General features: G+C 45.0%; 1 protein-coding gene across 3 annotated transcripts in view; it reads left to right on the top strand.

Moving 5' to 3' along the window:
• The window catches only part of NUP58 (nucleoporin 58), a 94998-nt gene extending 70755 nt beyond the window's left edge, over window positions 1–24243 (top strand). For 2 of the 3 annotated variants that reach the window (XM_077298315.1, XM_077298316.1), the window contains exons 13-15: window positions 10040–10138; window positions 17767–17862; window positions 23972–24243. In XM_077298315.1, coding sequence (XP_077154430.1) covers window positions 10040–10138; window positions 17767–17862; window positions 23972–24141 — 365 coding nt within the window. In that variant the 3' untranslated portion in view covers window positions 24142–24243. The remainder of the gene's footprint in view (window positions 1–10039; window positions 10139–17766; window positions 17863–23971) is intronic. The other variant, XM_077298317.1, reaches the window with a different exon arrangement.
• Window positions 24244–25569: the final 1326 nt, after the last annotated feature.

The raw sequence follows: 25569 nt of genomic DNA, 5'->3' as shown, positions 1-25569 counted from the left end.
GCAGCATGTGCACTGCGGTTTGCGGTTTCCATAGGGTTTACATGTTAATGTAAACGCTATGGAAACTGCTGCGGACCCGCAGCATCAAAATCGCGGCGGTTCCGCGGTAAAAACCGCAGCGTGTGAACATGGCCTTACAGAAAAACTAACAGGTCTGTGAGAGCCAGAATTCTTGCTAGTGGGTAGGTGACCAAATACTTATTTCATGCATTAAAATGCAATTTAATTATTTTAAGATCATACAGTGTGATTTTCTGATTTTTATTTCTAGATTCTGGCTCTCACAGTTGAGGTTTACCTACGATAACAATTAGACCTCTTCATTCTTTGTAGGTGGGAAAACTTGCAAACTCAGCAATACATCAAATGTGTATTTTCCCCACTGTAGGTGCCTTTTATTTAGGGATTTTCCTGTAGAAAATCTTCTCCTAGTCTTCCCGAGGCAGCGCTTTGCTGGTCCTATCCAGGCCTCTGTAGACGCAAAGTCCAGATATGTCATCACATGTGACTGCTATACAGGTCTTGTGTCATGATTATTGTCTGAGCAATTCTCACCCGACTCCCCCATACACAAGAATGCTGGGCTCAGCATTCCTGTATTTTTTCTTATCTGTCTGCTCTCCGAACAACCAGATCGAAAGCTGAAATTTCAGCAGGTCGGATCTTTTTTTTTTGCCCCCAAGATTATATGTCTGGGAGAACTCGAGAGACCCCTATACAGAATAGATGGTGGAAACTGGCGTATTCGGATGACTTTTATCTACTGTGTATGAGCCCTTTAGCCTTGGGGTAGAAATTGATGTGAACATAGGCTACGTGCAGTGAAGCCATGGATAGTAATCATGGAGTCTGAGTCACTGTGTGCTCTGTAGGACCTCATTTTTAGACCGTATACACCTATTGGGGGCAGGCACTAAGACGTAGCCGACTATGTGTGCTATTTATTGCTGCCCAACCACAGGTGGTGTAAAATCCAAACAGGCTGGCCCATTATGTTTTTACTTGAAAGCTGTTGTGTTCCTGAGAAGGTCTAGCTTAAAGGGACTCTGTCAGGGCATAATAACTGTCCAAACCAAGCACAGGTGCTCGGTGCTTCACGGCAGGGCCAGTCATTTATATGCACCTGCCACCTGCTTGTTTTCCCTCTAACTCCACCTCCATCTTCTTTGATTGACAGCTCTGGCTTCATAGGGCCAGAGAAGGGTGGACATAGATGTAAACCAAGCAGATAGGGAGGTTTATCTAAAGGATCGGCCCCGCCATGAAACACCGAGCGCCTGTGCTTGGTTTGAACAGTCATTCTGTGCTGACAGTCCCTTTAAAAAGTGAGCCAGGGAGAAATACAGGCGTCTAGGCAAGAGGGAGAGTCCACTGGCCGGTGCCCTCCTTGTTTTCTCCCCACCCAGCTGGAGCCAGACAGGCAGGGGAAACTGCCCAGTGGGGTCTTCTCTCTGTGCCCGACTGTGCGCGGTGTCCTCTCAAAAACAGCTTTGGGGTTTCAGAGTAAATTTTTAGCTTTTGTCAAAGTGTTCATTCTTAACGTGCTCAGTTACTGAGCAGGTATAATTTGGCCTTTGTTATGTGGAGCTGTGAGAATATTTTATTTTTTACTTCTAGACAGTCATAGAAAAGATTGTCTTACTAGAAAACACAATACATTTAATATATAGATAGTGGCTGTGATTATTATTAATAATCTACAGATAGTGGCTGTGATTATTATTATTAATAATATACAGATAGTGGCTGTGATTAATATTAATAATATACAGATAGTGGCTGATTAATATTAATAATATACAGTGGCTGTATATTAATAATATACAGATAGTGGCTTTGATGATGATTATTAATAATATACAGATAGTGGCTGTGATGATTATTGATAATATGCTGTGTTCCACAATGAAGGCTCCAAGAAAGACATTTTACTGTGAGTACCAAAAATCCCTCTTTATCGCTTCATTGGGGGATACGGGTAACCATTGGACTCACCAAAGCAGTCCCTAGGGTGGGAAATAGAGGAAAAGGAAAGAGAACAGACTCAGGTCGGCCGGTGCGCCTGCAGCATCTTCCTTTCCTAGGCCTGCATCAGACGAGGCATAGGTATGAACCCTGTAAAACCTCGCGAAGGTGTGCAAAGAAGACCATGTCGCAGCCTTACAAATCTGAGGCCTGGTGACGAACTGCCCAGGAAACTCCCACCGCCCGGGTGGAGTGATCCTTTGCCCCCGGAGGAGGCTTTTTCCTGAACACGATATGCTTCCAATATTGTCGAACGAATCCAACAGGCAATAGTGGACTCAGAAGCTGGCCATCAGAGATGACAAATTGAGCATCAGAGTGGCGAAAGCAAGCAGTCCTTGAAAGGTAGACTCTGCTAGCTCTGACCAGATCCAGATGGTTGAAAGACCACTCACCCGATGTGAGTCTCTGACGACTCAGAAAATAGTCTGCCCAGTTTTCCACCTTTTGGTATTTGCACGTCTGATATGGCGGGAACGTGACGTTCTGCCCAAAACAGAATCCTTGCTACCTCCGCCATGACCTGTTTGCTGCGAGTCCCTCCCTGATGATTTATGTAATTCACGGCAGTGGCATTGTCTGACTGTATGCGGACCGGCTGGTTTGCGAGGAGAGTCTGCCAGCTGCGAAGAGCTAAGAAGATTGCCCTGATCTCCAGGAGATTGATGGGGAGAGCGGCCTCTTGGGGGTTCCAGCCACCCTGCTCTGTGTGATGAAGAAAAAACACTCCCCAACCGCGGAAAATGGCGTCGGTGGTGATGACTTGCCACTGGAAAGGAAGGAAGGACCTTCCATGCAGGACTGAGGCAGAGAGCATCCACCAAACCAGGGACTGCCTCACCTTGAGAGGCAGTAGAATGGGCCAATCCAGGGAAGCAGTCCTGTTGTCCCAAGCAGCCAAGAGGGCCAGCTGAAGAGGATGGGTATGGAATTGCGCAAAGGGCACGGCCTCCATGGCAGCAATCATCTTCCCCAGAACTCTCACGTGGGATCGTAGGGGGAGTGGAGATGGTCGCCGTAGAGCGTAGATCCCCTGGCAGAGAGAGGAGAACTTCTCCCCTGGAAGAAGTTCTTGGACACTGGCTTGCACCATGTCGAACCTCATGCCCAGAAACACCAGGCTCTGTGCTGAGGTCAGGGAGGACTTCTTCCTGTTGACTATCCAGCTGAGACAGACCAGAGTGTCCAAGGTGATCTGAAGACTCTTTGGTGGCAGTCTCGACGGGATGGCCCTTTGATTAGAAGATCATCCAAGTAAGGGATTATGAGGATTCCCTTGGAACGAAGAATGGCCTTGACCGCTGCCATGACCTTCGTGAATAATAATAATCTTTATTTTTATATAGCGCTAACATATTCCGCAGCGCTTTACAGACATTATCATCGCTGTCCCCAATGGGGCTCACAATCTAAATTCCCTATCAGTATTGGAATATGGGAGGAAACCCACGCAAACACGGAGAGAACATACAAACTCTGCAGATGTTGTCCTTCGTGGGACTTGAACCCAGGACTCCAGCGCTGCAAGGCTGCAGTGCTAATCACTAAGCCACCGTGCTGCCCATGCTCTGAATACTCTGGGGGCAGAGGCCAGGCTGAAGGGAAGAGCCGTGAACTAATAGTGGTCCTCTTAGATCGCAAACCGGAGGAATCTTTGATGCTGAACACAAATAGGAATGTGGAGATAAGCATCCTGAATGTCTACAGAGCAAAAAAATTCCCCTGGTTCCATGGAGGCGATTACCCAACGTAGGGACTCCATCCTGAAGTGACGGATCCGAATCGCTTTAGGTCCAAAATTGGACTGAGACTCCTCTTTCTTGGGGACTACGAAGAGGTTGAAGTAGAACCCTGAAAACCGCTTGTGCCAGGGAACTGGTACGACTACTCCTGTGCATAGTAGGGAAGAGTTATTTATCTGATAACTGAATTATCTGATCCAGCTTAGACCAAAACAGTCTAGAGCCTTGGAAGGAAAGATTAGTAAAAGACTTCTTAGACGGCGGGTCTGCGTTCCATGCTTTCAACTAGAGAATGCGGCATATAGCAGTGATGTTGCTGGTAGCCCTGGCGGAACAACCTGCTGCATCCAAGGAGGTGGTCAGAAGATACTTGCCGGCATGGGCAATCTGGTCTGCCAAATCAGCCAGCTCATTCGGACGGGCTGCCGCTATGATACCCTGACAAAGCATTTTTGCCCAGGCAGACATGGACTTTGCCACCCAGATGGAGGCAAAAATGGGGCAGAGGGAGGCGCCAGCTGCTTCAAAGGCTGATTTAGCCAAGGATTCAATCTGTCTATCCGTAGAGTCCGTAAAAGATCCACCGTCCGACAGAGACAAGACTGGCTTGGAAGACAGGTGAGAAACCAGCGGGTCCACATTAGGGGACTCTGTCCGTCTACCCACAAGGTATCGGCTAAAGGGATAAAGGATGTCTAGTTGCTTCCTTCCCTGTAAGCGCTTTTCAGGGTGTTCCCAGTGTTTAGACATAACTGCTTCCAATTCCCTGTAATTGGGAAAAAACGGGAAGGATGCTTTACCCGTTTGAAGGAAACTGAGTGCTCCTGAGCAGGTGCTTCATCCTCCTTTAGGTTAAGAGTTTGGGTAATTGCCAAGATAAGGCTATTGACCATATCCTGCATTTTTGAGACCTGGTCCGTATCAGATTCAGACAGGGAATTTGTATCTGACCAAAATCCACCTCCTAGGAGAGGGCGTGGGGTGATGAATGCATCCTGGAGGATGCAGAGAGACCTGGAGAACTGGAGGAGGAACTGGAAAGAGCCCGCTTCCTTGATTTTGTACACGATTTGTCCCGGAGAAGGTCCTGGTCAGGTGCGCACGAATCACCGTGTGAGGCATTCGGAACACTAGTGGCGGTGGTTAAGTGTGGAAGTCGCTCCAGGACCTTGACCAGGGTCTGTGATACTTTTGTCAGGTTGGAGACAGACTGTGACATGGCAACAGCCCACTCCGGAGGGAGGGGTGTATTCTCATCCCGGGTGTTAGGGGGCTCCTGTGAGGCAGACATGGTGGAAGAACTGCAGAACTGGCAGGAAGGGGGAGGCTGACCTGAAGACCACTTTCTTTTGCAGAGGAAACAAGCTTAGTGAATCACAGTAGGCTTAGAGGGGCAAAAAGAAGCCTCTCTAGGGTTGGGCATAAGTCGAGCCCTGGTAATACTGCTGTGAAGAACTATTTAGAAGGACCAGAAAAGGGAGAGGAGGGGCAGAGCCTACCCAATATCGGCGATGAGCAGCAGTGCTGTGTTAGCTGGCTGTGTCCCCCTGTGGTTGATGTGCAGTGATCCGATGCCGAGGGAGAGCAAGCAGTGGCGAAACAGTCTGCTGAGGCACAAGTTGTAATGGAGCATCGGCTGTACTGTCATGGCAAGCATGATGCACTGTGGTGGGTGTGACTGAAATGTCGAGCGGTGAGGTAAAGTGAAAGTACCCCTCGATTGGTTGGTTGAATCACCGGGGGTGTGTACCGGCAGGGAGAGGAAGCTCCGTGATAGGAGCAAAAGCATGCCGAGAAGACACGCGCTGTGAAGCGGGGAGGCAAGCCCTGCTATTGGGCTGAAAAGAGCTCGCAATGTAAAACCGTGGTGAGGAGTGGCCAGAGAATGCCGGGAGGAGGCACGGCCAGGAAAAAGGGAGGGCCAGTGAGAAATGGCTGCAGCTGTGTGAGGATTGGTACATTACAGCTGCCCTGTGTTACGTGCAAAGGGACAGTAACGCTTCCCGGACCTATTCAGCTACAGGGGAGGGGATCATACATACCTGTAAGATGAGTTCCTGGTCCTCTTCACTGATGAGGATGCCATCAGGAGACCCGGGTGGATGGGGGGTCACTGGTATGAGAAATCCTCCATCCTGCACCGTCTCCAGCTGGTGCAGAGGACGGCATCCACCTTTTACAAGAAGGGGAAGGCCACCACTGGTGACCACAGTCTTCCTCCCAGCCCTCTCTGAGGAGGAGAGGGGAGGAGTGGTGAGAGTTCAATGGCTAGGACTGGCATCGGGAATCACCCTGAACACCCGTGAAGGTGACAGGGGATTAGGTCCTGCCTTGCTGGTCTGAGAGTGGGTGACACTACACTGCTCTCTCGGTCGCGTAAGTGTGGGAAAACAGGGTGAGAAATTACACCCTGTTACTCTGAAGACAAAGAAGAACCTGAAAGACAAAGGAAAAAGGGTAATAAGAGCACAACAGATTATTAATAATATACAGATAGTGGCTGTGATCTATATTAATATACAGATAGTGGCTGCGATTATTAGTAATATACAGATAGTGGCTGCCGTTAATATTAATAATCTACAAACAGTGGCAATGATTATTATTAATATACAGATAGTGACTGCGATTAATATTAATAATATACAGATAGTGGCTGCACTTAACCCACAAATGTGCCGTATAATAGATGTATGGCCCCTGGTTTCCTGTAGGGCCCTAGTCGGATGCTGTCATTCTATATTTTACAATTTCTTTTATATTAGATCAGGAGGATCAGACATCCTTGCCTCTAGTCTTTTCGAGCACGCCAAGACACTCAGTTAGCAGACGAGCATTCTCGGAGAACGCCTTATCACCGCACGTTAGCTCATCACTACTTAGATTGGTTTTAAAGAATAGAAGAAACAATCCCCCGCAACTCCTGTGCTAACACTGCCTGGTCCTCCTCCAGTCTGTTCTCCATACTTGTCATATGGACATGACCCAATCCAGTCAGTGAATTTCTGCAGACCTCATATGTCATCACTGTAGGAAGCAGAGACTGGCATGGGATGGCGGGAGAATCATCAGGTGACTATTGCCTCTTTTAAATCTGAGCATTCTATAAGACATTTTTGCTCCACAGACAACCCCTTTAAGTAAATAATTTTTTTAGAAGGTTGTTTTACAATTTGTGCAGATTTTGCTATATTTTTCAGACTATAAGATGCACTTTTTTTCTTTCAAAAATGTGTAGGAAAATGGGGGGTGCGTCTTCTAATCCAGCTCTGGCTGAGGTGTGGGAGTGGCATTGGTGGAGCAGCGGGTCACAGGAGGCTGGAGTGGTGGCTGTGGCTAACTCCTGTGTCCGCTGCTAAAGACAAATGAATGCTCACTGCATTCCACGCCCATGGGCGTGGAGGGCAATAAATATTAATTTCTCTTTAATAGCGTCTTGGTATGATTGGCCTCCAACCCCGGTCCTGGTATGTATGGCCCCATTCTTATGACTGGCCCCCACCCACCTCCATCCTGGTATGCATGGCCCCATCAGAAAACATTAAAAAACAAAAAAACATTATACTTACCTTCCCAGCGCTCTCTCACCGCATCTTCTTCAGATGCCAGCAGCTGCTTTATGCTTGTAAGCAGCGCATGGCAAGGGACGTCATGGGCTGCTTGCAAGCCTAAGAGCAGCTGCCGAACACTCACTGCTCTGCACGCCGTGACTGTGCGGGCAGAAAGAAGTGAGTATTCAATGCTCTTCAGTAGTGCTCACCGTGTCAACCGCCGGCTTCCTGCTGCTGCCGGTGGTCATGCGTGCCTCTACTTAAGAGAAATGAATATTCACCTCTCTCCACACCCAGAGAGGTGAATATTCATTTCTCTTAAGTAGCGGCACATGTGACCACCCGTCAGCTGCAGGAAGGCTCCGGCTGACACTGCGTGCTGCTGAAGAACAATGAATACTATAGTATTCCGGCAGCTGTGCTCTGCTTGTGAGCAGCACATGACGTCCCTGCCATGCGCTGCTTACAAGCCTAAAGCAGCTGTAATGGTTTGGTTTTTTTAATGTTTTCTGATTGGTCTCCACCCCCATCCTTGTAGCATGGCCCAATCATAAGCATGGGGGCCATGCATACCAGAACTAGGATGGGGGCCAATCATACCAGAATAGGGATGGGGCCATGCATACCAGGATAGGGATAAGGGGGCCATGCATGCCGGGATAGGGATAAGGGGGCCATGCATGCCGGGATAGGGATAAGGGGGCCATGCATACTGGGATAGGGATAAGGGGGCCATGCATACTGGGAAAGGGATAAGGGGGCCATGCATACTGGGATAGGGATAAGGGGGCCATGCATACTGGGATAGGGATAAGGGGGCCATGCATACTGGGATAGGGATAAGGGGGCCATGCATACTAGGATAGGGATAAGGGGGCCATGCACACTAGGATAGGGATGAGGGGGCCATACATACCAAGATAGGGTTTGAGGGGCCATGCATACCAAGGTAGTGATGAGGGGGCCATATGCATCAGGATGAAGATGAAGGATATTAAGTACAGATTTGATCACATTTTTTTGCTTAAATTTTTTTTTTCTTATTTTCCTCCTCTAAAACCTAGGTGCGTCTTATGGTCCGGTGCGTCTTATAGTCCGAGAAATACGGTACCTGTGATTTATCATTCAAACTGCTTTTAATTTAATGCTATTTCCAGCCCTCGTGTGTCGGCCCGCACCAATTATTCTTAGTACTACTGCCAATGGTGAATGAACTTTACATTAATGGGTTCTTCAGGATTGGGAAATACTTGACTACTTTCTTTCAGAAACGGTGCCACTCCTGACCATGGGTTTTTCTTGGGATTGCAGCTCAGATCCTTTCAATTCAATGGTGCTGACTTACAATACCAGACATAACACACTCTGAGTGTTAGCAGGCAAAGTATTTCTAATCCTGGAGATTTAATTTAGACAAAATTTGAAAACATGCCCACTCTTATAACGCTCTTGTCCGTTTTAGTATAAATTTGCATGTTGGAGAAGATAACTCTTGAGCGTCTTTTCTTGAGGTTCTCAGTTGTGCTGTTCCTCTGTTATCCCTTTGCATTTATCATGTCTCCTTCAAGAGGTTGTGACTGTCTAATTAGACAATGTCTCTGTGTAGGGGACACACCCTATTGACAAGAGGGGAAAGGTGACACCCCCTTGTTTTATGTACACATTTCCAAGAGAAATAACAGAGGAACAACAAAAGAAAATTACTAAATAAAGATGCTCCAGAATAATATTTTTCCCAGACTATGAAAGTTTATTTTAAAATGGACGGACAATGCAGAAATCATCCTTAAAGCGAATCTGTCCCCAGATTTTTGCTACCTCATCTGAGAGCAGCAATAATATAGGAAAAGAGACCCTGATTCCAAAGATGTATCGCTGTAGCAGGGCTCAGAAAGCTCTCACCCACAACACAGCTTTTGTGTACACGGTCTACTGACAGTGAGCTGCTTATGAGAGCAGGGGGTGTGGTCAGACCGGGGTTCAAGCGAGCATCAGTCCCTGCAGTGATAATCTCCTGATGATAAAATATTAATTGTATGGAAACTATAGCACATCGCCTAATAAGTGACACATCACTGAAATCTGTGTCTCAGCCCCTACCTCATGCTGCACTGAGATTACATAGCAAAAGCCTGCTGTCAGATTCACTTCTTCGGCAAAAATTTCTATAGGTTCAGTGTGGAAGAAAACCTTTCATAAGAGAAAATGTTCAGTAGATCCCTTTTTATCCAGTTCTTTTTATTGCAGTTTTTGTCATTTGAAACTTTCTCTATTTTTATTTTTTTTGTACATTTTTTTTCTACCTGTCCATCATTGATTGGTGTTGCAGCATGCTCACATGCTGGATGCTGTAACCATGTATTCAGCGCACAACATAATTCAGAGCATCCCGCATTTCCCCCAGCATATACTACCAATGTGTGTGTGTGATACTGAATTGTCATGTTACCTTTTTTTCTTTGAAATTGAAAAATAAATGGAATAAACAATAATCTATGGTTGTGTTCTTTATATCAGCGATATCCTATTAGTAAGTCCTGGCCGTAGCCTTGCTTCAGTCTGTCCTGTATGGTTATGTCTATCTTAGTTGGTTCTTGCCTCTCTGCCTTTTAAGTTTTTTGTTTAATTTTTCAAGTAAGGAAAGTTTGTTTTTGTTTTTTTGTTTTTTTTTTTCTTTCCCTTTTTTTTGTGTCTTTTTCTTTTATTTACTCTTTATACTAGGGCCTCGGCCTTCTCTGGGAGTGGGTTTTGGAGCACCATTCGGCTCAGCTATGAGTTCTGCTCTGCAGCCGGCTGGCTTGGGCTCTTCAAATCTTGGAGGTACTTTTTTTTTTTTTTTTCTTCTTCTTTTTCCTTCTCAATATTCTATTATGTTATATGGGAAGATTGAATTGTATTTTTATTCAGGCAGATGGCATTGTGCTGTTATACCAGACACAGCCGCTACTTAAGGTACGGAGCTGGGCCTGGTAGACAGTGGAAGGGGCTGCTGCCACTTTATACAGCGGATCGGTGTAGTCGGACCCCGCTGTTCTAATATTGATGGCTTACACTCCTTTGCTAATTTACTATGTACTTTTAATGCAGATAAGAAAAAATTATGAAGGGGTTGTCTTGGATAAAGGTCTGGTTTACTGTAAAAGTAGCGACACTCCTTTTCATAGGCTGGGTCTTGACTGGGACTGAGCTTCCATGCCAGACCCATGGACAAGAATGTCTCCGCTACTGGGAAGGAGTACCTCTCTATTTATGAACTCAGACAATCCCTTTAATAATTATCATTATATCAAGGCTAGAAAGGCTGAAGGGAATTTTGTTAATTTGTTGTAAAAGATTGCAGACCATGCATTATTCTGGCATGTGACTAAAGACTAATCCTCTTGCAAAAAAAAACAACGCAATTTGCAGCTTGCTACAGCTAAAATTTCTAATCTCTATAATAATGTAATAATATAAACCTCCTGCACAGCTTTTATATAGACATGTATATCCGCATACATTGGCTCGCGTCTCTCTACCCTCATACACGGGCTCACGTCTCTATACCCTCATACACAGGCTCACGTCTCTATACCCTCATACACGGGCTCACGTCTCTATACCCTCATACACAGGCTCACGTCTCTATACCCTCATACACGGGCTCACGTCTCTATACCCTCATACACGGGCTCACATCTCTATACCCTCATACAGGGGCTCACGTCTCTCTACCCTCATACACGGGCTCACATCTCTATACCCTCATACACAGGCTCACGTCTCTATACCCTCATACAGGGGCTCACGTCTCTATACCCTCATACACGGGCTCACATCTCTATACCCTCATACACAGGCTCACGTCTCTATACCCTCATACACGGGCTCACATCTCTATACCCTCATACACAGGCTCACGTCTCTATACCCTCATACAGGGGCTCACGTCTCTATACCCTCATACACGGGCTTACATCTCTATACCCTCATACACGGGCTCACGTCTCTATACCCTCATACACGGGCTCACGTCTCTATACCCTCATACACGGGCTCACATCTCTATACCCTCATACACAGGCTCACGTCTCTATACCCTCATACAGGGGCTCACGTCTCTATACCCTCATACACGGGCTTACATCTCTATACCCTCATACACGGGCTCACGTCTCTATACCCTCATACACGGGCTCACGTCTCTATACCCTCATACACAGGCTCACGTCTCTATACCCTCATACAGGGGCTCACGTCTCTATACCCTCATACACGGGCTCACATCTCTATACCCTCATACACAGGCTCATGTCTCTATACCCTCATACACGGGCTCACGTCTCTATACCCTCATACACGGGCTTACATCTCTATACCCTCATACACAGGCTCACGTCTCTATACCCTCATACAGGGGCTCACGTCTCTATACCCTCATACACGGGCTTACATCTCTGTACCCTCATACACGGGCTCACGTCTCTATACCCTCATACACGGGCTCACGTCTCTATACCCTCATACACGGGCTCACGTCTCTATACCCTCATACACGGGCTCACGTCTCTATATCCTCATACAGGGGCTCACGTCTCTATACCCTCATACACGGGCTTACATCTCTGTACCCTCATACACGGGCTTACATCTCTATACCCTCATACACGGGCTCACGTCTCTATACCCTCATACACGGGCTCACGTCTCTATACCCTCATACACTGGCTCACGTCTCTCTACCCTCATACACGGGCTCACGTCTCTATACCCTCATACACGGGCTCACGTCTCTATACCCTCATACACGGGCTCACGTCTCTATACCCTCATACACGGGCTCGCGTCTCTCTACCCTCATACACGGGCTCACGTCTCTATACCCTCATACACGGGCTCACGTCTCTATACCCTCATACACGGGCTCACGTCTCTATACCCTCATACACGGGCTCACGTCTCTATACCCTCATACACGGGCTCACGTCTCTATACCCTCATACACGGGCTTACGTCTCTATACCCTCATACACGGGCTCACGTCTCTATACCCTCATACACGGGCTCACGTCTCTATACCCTCATACACGGGCTCACGTCTCTATACCCTCATACACGGGCTCACGTCTCTATACCCTCATACACGGGCTCACGTCTCTCTACCCTCCTACACGAGCTCACGTCTCTCTACCCTCATACACGGGCTCACGTCTCTCTACCCTCATACACGGGCTCACGTCTCTCTACCCTCATACACGGGCTCACGTCTCTATACCCTCATACACGGGCTCACGTCTCTCTACCCTCATACACGGGCTCACGTCTCTATACCCTCATACACGGGCTCACGTCTCTCTACCCTCATACACGGGCTCACGTCTCTCTACCCTCATACACGGGCTCACGTCTCTATACCCTCATACACGGGCTCACGTCTCTATACCCTCATACACGGGCTCACGTCTCTATACCCTCATACACGGGCTCACGTCTCTCTACCCTCATACACGGGCTCGCGTCTCTCTACCCTCATACACGGGCTCGCGTCTCTCTACCCTCATACACGGGCTCACGTCTCTATACCCTCATACACGGGCTCACGTCTCTATACCCTCATACACGGGCTCACGTCTCTATACCCTCATACACGGGCTCACGTCTCTATACCCTCATACAGGGGCTCACGTCTCTATACCCTCATACGTAGCATCATGTTTATATCTTTGCAGTGCTTTACCAATTGGACCAGATTTCGGGCTCTGCAGTCATATAAAACATGCGGTTTTGCCATAAACCCATCATTCTTGCTTTGGTGTAGGACAGAGGACAGCTGTCTGCCATCACACGGCAGTAAAATTAGCGCACCTCTGCTGGTATCCATGACATGTGTGAGGTCACAGCTTCATGTACATATGACGGCTCTGAGCAAGGGAAGCACAAGGTCACATTACATGAAATTAGGTGCAATTTATCCAACACACGGCACAAAACATCAGAGCTACAGGGAAATCATACGTGGCGTCTGTCAGTAATCCACAGGTCCCAGTGTTCCTGTTCCCTTATACATAAAAATCTGAACATAAATCAGTAGCATACAGTTGTGCTCAAAAGTTTACATACCCTGGCAGAATTTTTGCTTTCTTGGCCTTTTTTTCAGAGAATATGAATGATAACACCAAAACTTTTTCTCCACTCATGGTTAGTGGTTGGGTGAAGCCATTTATTGTCAAACTACTGTGTTTTCCCTTTTTGAATCATAATGACAACCCAAAACATCCAAATGACGCTCATCAAAAGTTCACATACCCTGATTTTGGCCTGATAACATGCACAGATAAGTTGACATAAAATTGGGTTTGAATGGCTACTAAAGGTAACATCCTCACTAGTGATGAGCGAGTGTACTCGTTGCTCGGGTTGTTTCCTAGTGTTTATGACTGCTTGGAGATTTAGTTTTCCTTGCCGCAGCTGGATGATTTGCGGCTACTAGACCGCTTGATTACATGTGGGGATTCCCTAGCAACCAGGCAACCCCCACATGTAATCAAGCTGGCTAACAGCTGTAAATAATCCAGCTGCAGCAAGGAAAACTAAATCTCCGAGCAGACATAAATACTCGGAGACCACCTGAGCGTGCTTGGGGAAAACCCGAGCAACGAGTATACTCGCTCATCACTAATCCTCACCTGTGACAAATGCCAGAAAAATTGTTCGGGATGCAAAGTGAAATCCAGAAACATCAGCTGAAATAAGTAACTCTCTGAAAACTAGCGGTGTGGCTGTTTCAAGATGCACAATAAGGAGGCACTTGAAGAAAAATGGACTTCATGGTTAAGTTGCCAAAAGGAAAGCCATTACTGCGCAAATGCCACAAAGTATCTCGCCTACAATATGTGCAAACCAACACAGAGACTAGCCTCAAAACTTCTGGAATAAGGTAATTTGGAGTGTTAAGACCAAAATTGAACTTATTGGCCACAACCATAAACGTTACATTTGGAGAGAGGTCAACAAGGCCTTTGATGAAATGAACACCATTCCTACTGTTAAGCATGGAGGTGGATGTTTTGGCGATGTGTGAGCTATAAAGGCACAGGAAACTTAGTCAAAGTTGAAGGAAAAATGCAGCACGATATCAGCAAATACTGGAGGCAAATTTGCTATCATCAGCCCGGATGTTGCGAATGGGACGTACTTGGACGTTCCAACATGACAATGATCCAAAACGCAAGGCCAAGTCGACCTGTCATTGGCTACAGCAGAACAAAGTGAAGGTTCTGGAGTGGCCATCTCAGTCTCCTGACCTCAATATCATTGAGCCATTCTGGGGAGATCTCAAGTGCGCAGTTCATGCTAGACAGCCCAGGAATTTACAGGAACTGGAAGCTTTTTTTTGCCAAGAAGAGTGGGCAGCTTTACAATCTGGGAAATTACAGAACCTCATCCACAACTACCACAAAAGCCTTCAAGCTGTCAATGATATTTGAGGGGGCAATACACAGTATTAAGAATGGGGTATGTAAACTTTTTTGATCAGGGTCATTTGGCTCCTTATTGTGCATCTTGAAACAATACTAAAAAATACTCGGAGGACCCCGGAGCATGCTCGAGAAATCTCGAGTAACTAGTATATTCGCTCATTACTAGTAGCCATTCAAACCCATGTGTGTCAACCTCTGTGCATGTTATCAGGCCAAAATCACCAGGGTATGTGTGAACTTTTGATCAGGGTTATTTGGATGGTTTTGGTTGTCATTGTGATTTAAAAAGAGAAAACACAGTAGTTTGACAATAAATGGCTTCACCCAACCACTAACCATGAGTGGAGAAAAAGTTTTAGTATTATCATTTATATTCACTGAAATAAAGGCAAAGAAAGTAAAAATTCTGCCGGGGTATGTAAACTTTTGAGCACAACTGTATACAGGGATTGACTGTTTGTTATGCAATCTTTCCAAATTATATTTTTTGGTGTTTTACTAAATAAAACAAAGGATGTGTACCCCCCATATTTTGAGAGCCTTGCAGTTTTTTTGTTGTTTTTTATTTTTTTTGTTTGATTTTATGTTTTTATTTTCTCTTATATTCAGTGTCCTTTTTAAATGACGCAATAACATTATTTGGGGTGTTGCTTTGCGACAATACCAACTGTGGTTTTTCTTTAACATTGCATATTTTTTCATACTAAAGTGAAAGCCACTGTCCCTTTTTTTGCCACAATGAACAAGCCCGTACACTGAGGGGCATACTGTGTTGGTTTTAAAACAAAAAAAAAAATTATGTGCTGGATCTAGTTTTCATCTCTTTTTGCTCCTTTTAGTGTTTTTAGCAAAGCGCAGCATCTGTTTTGTCTCCCCACTACCCCCAATTTTAAAAATTATATATATATAATAATCGATATATTTAGATATTTACACATACATATATTTTAGAGATACACACACCCTTTTTCTGTGTTCGTGTGTGTGTGTGTGTGTGTGTGTGTATATATATATACGTACACACATACATACATGTATATACCCATCTTCTATACACTAAACAATACACTGTCCGCACTCAGAAGACACACGGATGGCATCCAAGTGCAATTTGATTCTTTCACGAATCTCACTTGAATAGGCATTTTTGTTCTGCAAATCAAAAAGTGTTTAGAGTTGTTTATTTTTTTTGTGCACAAAAAAGTGCATATAGAACATGCACCCATTATAATCTGTGGACACCTTTACATCTGTGAAAAACATTTACAGTATGTCTGAGGACGAACACTGTCAAGCATCCTGTTATATTGGGCCCTGCCTCAGGAGGGGACACTAGAGTGCAAGAGAGAAGCTCCTTCTTCTGTTAACAACCTATTTCATGGTATCTAAACAATAAAGGACAGGATCGGAGTTAACTCCTATCTCTCCTGCCACCCTGAGCTGCAGATCTTTGTGGGTAATCTATAGCCAGAGCAGACATTCCACGTTTAGGTGTACAAACATTGACAATAATTCCGTCTATGTATAAGTGTGCACACACCAGCGTCTGTACCCAGTTCCACATACCAGTTGCCGAGCCTTGTGGTGCATGCATTGGCACAACTCTTAAGTATTATGCCTTCATTTTTGCCTACTGCTACCTATTCTTCTGCTTCCTCCTTACTTGTTACATCTGGCATTGAGCTTTAATTTCAGATATTTAGGTAGCTTAGCCCGTACATAGATATGTTGGTTTGGTCTCCATTTTCTGCATATTTTGGTACTTGGTCTAAAGTGTCAAGAAATGAATGTAAACTGATTTTTCATTTTATATTTGTGCTGTTTAAAACCTGGATTTCCTCTAAAATCTGACTTGTACATTAAATCTTTGCTCTCTCTGGCATAGAGCAACGATTTAATGTACAAGTCAAATCTATGAGACCTGGTAAATAAGAGAGGTTGGTAAAAGGGGTTGTCTGGTGAAGACAAGTCATCACCTATCCATGCGATAGAAGGTAACTTGTCTGGTGAAGACAAGTCATCACCTATCCATGCGATAGAAGGTAACTTGTCTGGTGAAGACAAGTCATCACCTATCCATGCGATAGAAGGTAACTTGTCTGGTGAAGATAAATCATCACCTATCCATGCGATAGATGGTAACTTGTCTGCTGAAGATAAATCATCACCTATCCATGCGATAGAAGGTAACTTGTCTCGTAAAGACAAGTCCTCACCTATACATGCCTTAGATGGTAACTTGTCTGCTGAAGACAAGTCATCACCTATCCATGCGATAGCTGATAACTTATTGATCAGTGGAGATCCGATAGCTGTAAAGCGCACCAGTCGGCAGAGCGGGTCACTTTTTATCCCCTTTTAGCGCTGCCAAGTGCTGTGATTGGCTTTTTTCCAGGTGATTGAATGGAGTGGCATTCCAGCTGCTACGTTTTGCAACGGGGGATACAAGTGCCCTGTTGTGGATAAAAATTCCTCCTTCTGCCAATCTGTGTCTCTCTCATCGGTCAGACCACCACCAAGCAGGAAGTTATTACCTACCCACAGGATAGGGCCTGTGGGGACAAGACATCACACAAGGTTTCTATTTGGTATTCCTTAAAGGGATGGTCTCATTACAGATATTTTGGGCATCTCCCCAGGTTGTGGGTCCCACCTGTGAGACTCTTGCCCAATCTCCAGAACAGAAAATGGAGGGGGAAGGAGGCCTTCACCCATCAAATGTTTATCATGTGAGCCGTGATGAGACCATCCCTTTAAACCCTGTGTGATGCGTCACCCATCAGGCCTGCCTAGTGCATATGTGTGTCCGCTTTATCCAAAGTGTTTAATAGACTAGAAAAAGTGTGTAGAAATGTAGCTTGTGACTTGGACTAGGTGGGGAACAAGTAATCAATCCTTGCTTTGCACTGTTGTGTTATATATAACCCTGCAGCCGTCTTTGCGTTACAAGTTACGTTACATGTGTTTTGTCTAATACTGTCCCACTAGGATTTGGAAGTAGTTCTGCTTTCGGAGGCAACACCTCTGGGGCCTCCACCTTTGGCTTTGGAGCTGCGAATAAACCATCTGGAAGCCTGAGTGCAGGTTTGTATTGTGTGCATATTATTTAAGCCTATATACGACATTATGTAAATGTTCTCAAGACTCCTCTAGGGAGATCTCCTACAGGTCATTAGAAAGTCTTACACCATCAGATTGCATACAAAGCACATTTACGGGGTCAGATCTTCTCATGCACATCTTCTTCTAGTCAAAGTTTTACTTTTCTAGCTCTTGGTTTTTTTTCCTAACACTGAAGCCAGATCACTGATGAGCGTTTTTTTGCAGGACTGTCCTCCTAAACCCCTGACACTTGGCTGTTATTGGTGGAGCAGGCGGGGGGCGCTGCTGGTGTAATGGATGTAATATGTGCACAGGTCCTGAAGAAGGAGCCACTCGTTATCTGCTTTGGCCCATACAGGGGGTTATTCCTCTTCACGGCCCCATCTACTCATATGACTTGATAATGCATATGCATTGGGGGTTGGCATATTGGATTCCCCTTTTAAAGGTGTTTTGCAGGTGACCTGCCACAGCGGGTTCTCTTGTAACCTATATTTTCATCATGAGCGCAGTAGAATCTTGTTTTTTTAATTTCCTTATATTTCCAAATCAGTGGTTTCAATTAGTAGAGCATGTCACACAAGGTCCAATTTCTCTTCCCCCCCCCCCCCCCCAAATTTAAGGTTGTGTAGGGGGCCGGTAGAAGGTGGGGATTTATGGAGATTGCATAGAAAAATTAAAGGCAGATTGATGGGGGTCTGGGTCTTGAGACCCCCACCCGTTTCTCAAGCCCCCAATTCTCTTCCTGAGTGGTGCACAGTTCAGGAGTCATGAGCGCACCACTCCTGGCTGAGCATGGGCTATGGATTGAATAGGAGGCATAGGCGGTGTGCGGTCATGTCTTTTGATCTGCGTATCTCTGGGGGCAAATGGGGTCTTAGGACCCAGACACCTCCTGTGATCTGCCGATAATTTTAAGGGCACTGAAATATGAAAAAAACCTTGCAAGGGTCTAGTTTAAGTTTAGTTACTCTTTAAAGTCCAGAGACTTCCCAACAGTGATCGGAGTATCAGCTTAGCGGTGCCCCTTAGTTTTTGACATTGGTGGAGGGTGGGAGAGGTCTTAGGATCTGGACTACTTAAGAAAGGAATAAAATAATGGGGGATGCAGCATAACTTGTGTATAAAAAGCACATTATGATTCCCGTGGTGTCTCCTAAGGGTATGTTCACACGTTGCGTTTTTTGCAGCGTTTTTGTTTCTGCAAATTTTCAGAGAAACAGCAAAGTCTATGATGTCTCAGAAGTCTCATGCACCCAGCTTGGTTTTTTTTTCTTGACTAGTTTGGAAAACTGCTGCGTTTTTTTTTTTTGTTTGTTTGTTTTTTTTTTAACGCAGCTGAAAATTTACATAAAAAGCTGCAAAAACGCAATGAGTGACCATGGCTGAACTCACAATATTGGCCATGACCCCTCAATGGAGCATTCACCTAATGTATCTAAATTCAAAGCTATCAAAAATGTAGGAGCTTCTCAACAACTAAGGCCATGTTCACACGTTGCGGTTTTTATCGCGGAACCGCAGCGATTTTGCCGCTGCGGGTCCGCTGCAGTTTCCATTGCGTTTACAATAACATGTAAACCTATGGAAACCGCAAACCGCTGGGGACATGCTGCGGGAAAAACCATGCAGAAACGCAGCGGTTTACATTCCGCAGCATGTCACTTCTTTATGCGGAACTGCAGCGGTTCTGCACCCATAGACCTCCATTGTGAGGGTCAAACCCGCAGTAAAACCCGCAGAAGAAAAAATATCTGCGGGTTTTCTGCGGTTTTGGTGTAGAAACCGCTGCAGCAGGAAGTGCGGGGAAGCGGGAGGAAGTGCGTGGGCGGAAGTGCGTGGGCGGAGTGTGACCGTCAGCATGGAGGCATGTATGTGAATGTGTGTATGTGTGTGAAGTCTGTGTGTGTGTGTCCCCATGCGACCATAGTGCCACCCAATTGTGCTAAGTCGCCGTATGGGATTACTACTCCCATCCGATATTAGGATGGGAGAGTTGTCCCTGTGTCCGGCGACTTAGCACAATTGTCAGTAAAACACAAACACATACAATACACGTAACATACATGACAGACATTACATACAACATATAACAGAGTATATACTCACCATACAGCACACTGGTACGCGAAGCCCTCGGTCCCCTAGGGAAAAAGTCCAAAAGAAATAAACCAAATCCATACTCCCTGTCCGCAGAATCCAATTCCGAGTGTCCCACGCCGATCGCTTGCTCTCCGGCGATACACTGCCAGGAGCAAAGCGTACTTTACCGGAGTTCAGTGGCTCCGGGGTCTCTATTTACGGCATTAGAGCTGCGTGTGAACTTTCCCACGCAGCACTGCCGTAAAGCGAGAGTACCGGGGTCAATGAACGCCGGTAAACTCTCGCGCATGCGCAGTTACACACCGACAGGAGCCGGAGCTCCTGTCAGTGTGTTGCTGCAGCCGTGGAGAGCAGACACATCTCCGGATGTGTCTGTTCTCCATGGCAGATCGTCGTGGGACCCTCGTTGGATTTCTGCGGACAGGGCCAGGGAGTATGAATTTGGTTTGTTTTTTTATTTCTTTTTTCAGGTCGAGGGTCTTCAGATGGATTGAGCGTATAATAAAGGGTTTGTCAAAAAGTGGGTGTCTTTATTTCATTAAAATATTTTTTTCTAGTGTCTGTGGTTTTTTTAACCCTTTAATAGGATTAATAATGGATAGGCGTCTTATTGACGCCTCTCCATTATTAACCGGGCTTAATGCCACCTTAGAATAGCAAGGTGGCATTAACCCCTCATTACCCCATATCCCACCACTACACGGGAGTGGGAAGAGAGGGGGGCTAAGTGCCGGAATTGGCGCATCTCATTTTGATGTTTTCACAAAATGGAGGATGAAAGAAGAAGGGGTTGGACAAGGAAATGACATCATGTGGTTTTTTTTTTTTTTTACCCACTGCAGTTCAAGCTTTATTTATCTGCAGGGAAAAACGCATTAAAAACCGCATCAAAAAACGCACCAAAAACTGCACCTGCGTTTTCTGCCAAGAGCTGCGGTTTTTAGTGCAGGAAATCCGCAGGAAAACCTGCAACGTGTGCACAAAGCCTAATAGTTACCCCACTTCACTACTGAACATAAAAGCAGCGATCTTATGGGCAGCAGGGCTTCTTTTCCCATAAAAAAAAAAAGCTGGCAAAAAAACACACCAAGAACTCGTGCGTGTGAACATACCCTTACACTCAGAAAATTCCCTCTTCAGAAACAATACAGAGAGATGGATAATTGTATCCATTCTAAGCCATCATCTGTGATCTCAGTATCCCGGACTCTGTGATGATGCATTTTAGCCTGTGTCCACACTGCCGTCATGGCTTCAGATCTGACGTAATGGACGGGAACTGAACCAAGTGTGAACGGCACCTGACAGACAGGAAATAGATAAGTACTGATGTGTTTAGATCACAGAAGAGTCATTTACATTGTACAGAAGCGTCATAAACCTGGATGTGCAAGACGACAATTGTTTTCTTTCTGTAAATTCTCAGAATGGCCTTTAAAAATAAATGAATAGTGTAACTTGCGTCATGAGCGTCTGCCATCGCTGTTCAGGCTCTGCCTGGCTCCCGGCTGGTCTCTACTGCCTGCTCCCTCTTGACATATGGAGACGACTGCTCAACCTCCCCTGACCGGAGAGGCGAGTAGCCGTAGCCCAAAACCAGAAGGGAACAGGCAGCATCGGAACGGGAGCAGAACATAAATGGCAAAGTAAGCTTATTTTCCTTTTTTCTTTTTTTTTTTTTACCCCATTCTGAGCCTTTCCAAATGAAAAAAACAAACAAAAAATGATCAGAGATAGAATCATCTGTAATCCCGTGCTGTCCTGTCTGTATACTTTCCTTCTCCCAAAACCCATATTTTTAGGCTCTGTGCACACGCTGCGGACTGGTGTGCAGATTTTTCCGCACTCATTTTGTTAAATCTGCAGGGCAAAAACACTGCGTTTTTCCTGCGGATTTATCGCGGATTTAGGCCCCGTGCACACGCTGCGGAATCTGCTGCGGATTTTTCCGCAGCGGAATTGGAAAATCCGCAGTGCAAAACTGCGGTTTTCACTGCGGATTTTTCTGCGGATTCCTCTGCGGGTTTTCAACAGCACTTTCCTATTGGTGCATGTTGAAAAACGCTGCGGAATCCGCAGAAAGAAGTGACATGGTCCTTCTTTTTTTCCGCAGCAATTCCGCACGGCTTTTTCTGCATCGTGGACACTGCGGTTTTGGTTTTCCATACGGTAACATGGTACTGTACACCGCATGGAAAAGTGCTGCGGATCCGCAGCGTCAAATCCGCTGCGGATCCGCAGCAAAAAACGCAGCGTGTGCACATACCCTTACTGTGGATTTTCTGCGGTTTTTGTGCGGATTCTATTGCGTTTTTACACCTGCGGTTTTCTAATATGGAGCAGGTGTAAAACCGCTGCGGAATCCGCACAAAGAATTGACATGCTGCGGAAAATAAACCGCTGCGTTTCCGCTCGTTTTTTTCCGCAGCATGTGCACAGCGGTTTTTATTTTCCATAGGTTTACATGGTACTGTACACCGCATGGAAAACTGCTGCGGATCCGCAGCGTCAAAAACGCTGCGGATCCGCAATAAAAACCGCAACGTGTGCACATGGCCTTAAAATGACAGACATACGAGGGCTTGTTCTCCGCAGGACAGGTTGTTTTGAATTAAAACATTCAGTTTGCTATATCATGTACTTAAAAATGGGGGAATATTCCATTTGGGAAGAAATGCTGAAGAAGTGGTACAAGTCCACCAATTGTTTTTGGGGCTTTGTTTTTACAGTGTTGATTGTGTGGAAAATATGACCTGGAAACATTGTCCAGGTCAGTGCAATTACCGAGATACAAAACTTTTTTTTGCTTTGGTGAACTGGCGATTGGTGATTTGACTTCACAATCTCAGCAATACGAAATAAGTTTAATATTTAAAAAAAATGTCCTTTTTTTTTCCTACTTTTTTTTTTTATTTAAATATTTTTAAAAAATTACACCTTTTTTTTAATAAATTACATTTTTTTTTAAATTACATATTTTTTAAAAAAAAATACATATATATTTTTTAAAATTTTACATTATTTTTTTAGTCTTCTTAGGGGACTTGAACCTGTGATCATATGATCGCCATTATTATTATTATTGTTATTATTATATACTACAATACTATGGTATGGTATGAAGGTCTTCTATGAAGCTCAGCCACAGTCTTAGCTTCATAGAAGGCCAAGATGGCAGCCATGATAATCCACCTATATCCCACAATTGTTTTGCTTTAGCGTGTGTTCGATTTAAAAGATTGCATAGCTAACAGACGAAGCTGCTTGACACCGATTCCGGCTGCCAGCATCCACCGCGTGTCGAGAAAGCTCAGATTATTCACGTCCTAATGCAAGTAGGGGTTAAAATAGGTCATTTTCTGACGGCTTTCCTTTAGAAATGAGATTTTAAAGAGTTTCCTACCTAATCTGAGAGCAGCATATTGTGGGAAAAGAGACCCTGATGCCAGCAGTGTGTCACTTAGTTTACTGGGTGCAGCAGTTGTGATACAATCAGAGTTTTTAGATGTAGCAGACCTCAGAAAACTGACCCTACCCACATCACAGCTTTCTGTGTACATTTTCTGTTGACAGTAAACTGTCAGTGGCGGGGCTGAGCTGGACCAGGAGGCACGAGGACAGCTAGTCCGGCAGTGATAATCTCCTGCTGATAAAACACTCATTGTACTGAAACAGCATGCAGCCCTATTAGTGATAAATCGCTGAAAACTGTGTCTAAAGGTACAACAGGTAGGCCAGGCATTCTGACAGAAGCCCCATGGATGTCAGAAGTGAACAAAACTTTATTTGAGTGGTGCAGGGGGAAGGGGTTCACTTAAAAATTATTATTTTTTTTTTATGTTTTGTCAATCCCAAGTTTCACATGCCAAAAATGTAACCGTAGGGATAAGTGTAGGGAATTGTATGTTTTGGCTAGAGTAGAGTTATGTAGAAGGAAACCCTTTTCTCACTTAAATTAATGGTTTCAAATGTATTTTATCCCCTAAAGGATTTGGCAGTTCATCTACATCTGGATTTAACTTCAGCAACCCCGGGATCAATGCATCGGCCGGCTTAACCTTCGGAGTATCTAACTCCTCATCGGCAGGTTTTGGGCCCGGATCACAGCTGCTTCAGCTTAAGAAGCCCCCAGCTGGAAACAAGCGAGGGAAAAGATAGACGTTGTACACAATGACATGTAGTTAGTACATTGAAAGATCTATTTTTCTAAACAAGTGCTGTAATTGTTCCCCGAGAGGTTTATAAAGTTTTTGAAATATTTTTTTTCCCTTCAGTTAGTGTTTCAAGTCCACAAGTTATTAATATATCTGTAGTGTCTTCAACTGCAAAAAAAAAAAATGTCATGCCAAATGTTAGAAATTCAATTTACACCACTGTCTTTATAAACAATTTTGCCCCAGCAGTCAGGTATTTCTATAGTGATGATTGAAGCTTGAAAGGTAAAGTGGTAAGAAAAAAAATGTGTTGTGTCCTTTTAGTTATGATGCCTATAATACATCGTGGTACAGGGTTAGTCCTGTTTCCACTTTTTATTTATACCCTAAAATCTGAAATTGTAGATTTCTATGACCACTCTTGGCCAGAGCGGTAATGCCTAACATCAAAACAAACAGTGACCCCTTTAGGCAGATTGCAGTACTGCAACTCCTCGTCTGTTTGCATTGCTTTCAGTGCTAATTCCTGCACACGTGCTTATTAGTGATGAGCGAGCGTGCTCGGATATCGTGTTATTAGAGCATGATCAGGTGTTATCAGAGTATCTCGGGCGTGATCGAGTAATATGTTCGAGTCCCTGCGGCTGCTGTTCGACAGCTGCAATACATGTAGGGGTTGCCTGTTTGTTAGGCAGCTGCAAGACATATGGGGATTCTCTAACAGCCGTGAATCATGCAGCTGCAAGGACTCAAACATACTATCCGAGCATACACCAAGATACTCGCATAACACCCAAGCACGCTCGCTCATCACTACTGCTTATTAGTTTTTCTTTCATACCTTCCCAGACTATTGAGTTAGCAGATTTTGGACTATATATATATATATATATATATATATATCTCTCACAACCCCAGCAGATTTCAGGAAAAAGCCACCTGGTTCTAGAAGTGTCTACTGTCCCCTCTCCATATGTGTGTGCCCATTTCTTCTTGCAGTACTATAAGGTTTACTGTTTTTTTTACTGTAAGTACTTGATTCCCAGCTGAAGACGGAGATTTTAGATTGTGTGGTATCAGATGCGGAGGAGGTAAATCCATTAAACAATCTCTGCTGACTATAGGTCCATTTACATAGGGCATCCTTAAAGGGACAAGGTTTTTGCTACCCCATCCAAGAGGAGCATGATGTCGTGACAGAGACCCTGATTCCATTAATATATCACTTAGTTCACGGAATGCAGTCGTTGTGATAAAATCATTGTTTTCTCTGCGGCAGAGCTCAGAATGCTGAGCTGTGTACAACCCTGGCCACACCACTGATTAGCAGCTTTCTGCCTATGTACAGGGAAAGCTGCTAATCAGTGCAAGGCTTGGACCACAGGGCACGAAACAACTAGTCCTCTAGTGATAACCTCCTGCTGATAAAACA

This window comes from Ranitomeya variabilis, chromosome 3 (genome assembly GCF_051348905.1).
Source record: "Ranitomeya variabilis isolate aRanVar5 chromosome 3, aRanVar5.hap1, whole genome shotgun sequence".
Lineage (NCBI taxonomy): Eukaryota > Metazoa > Chordata > Amphibia > Anura > Dendrobatidae > Ranitomeya > Ranitomeya variabilis.
Note: the sequence above shows the minus strand (reverse complement) of the source record. Positions and strands in the feature narration are given on the sequence as shown.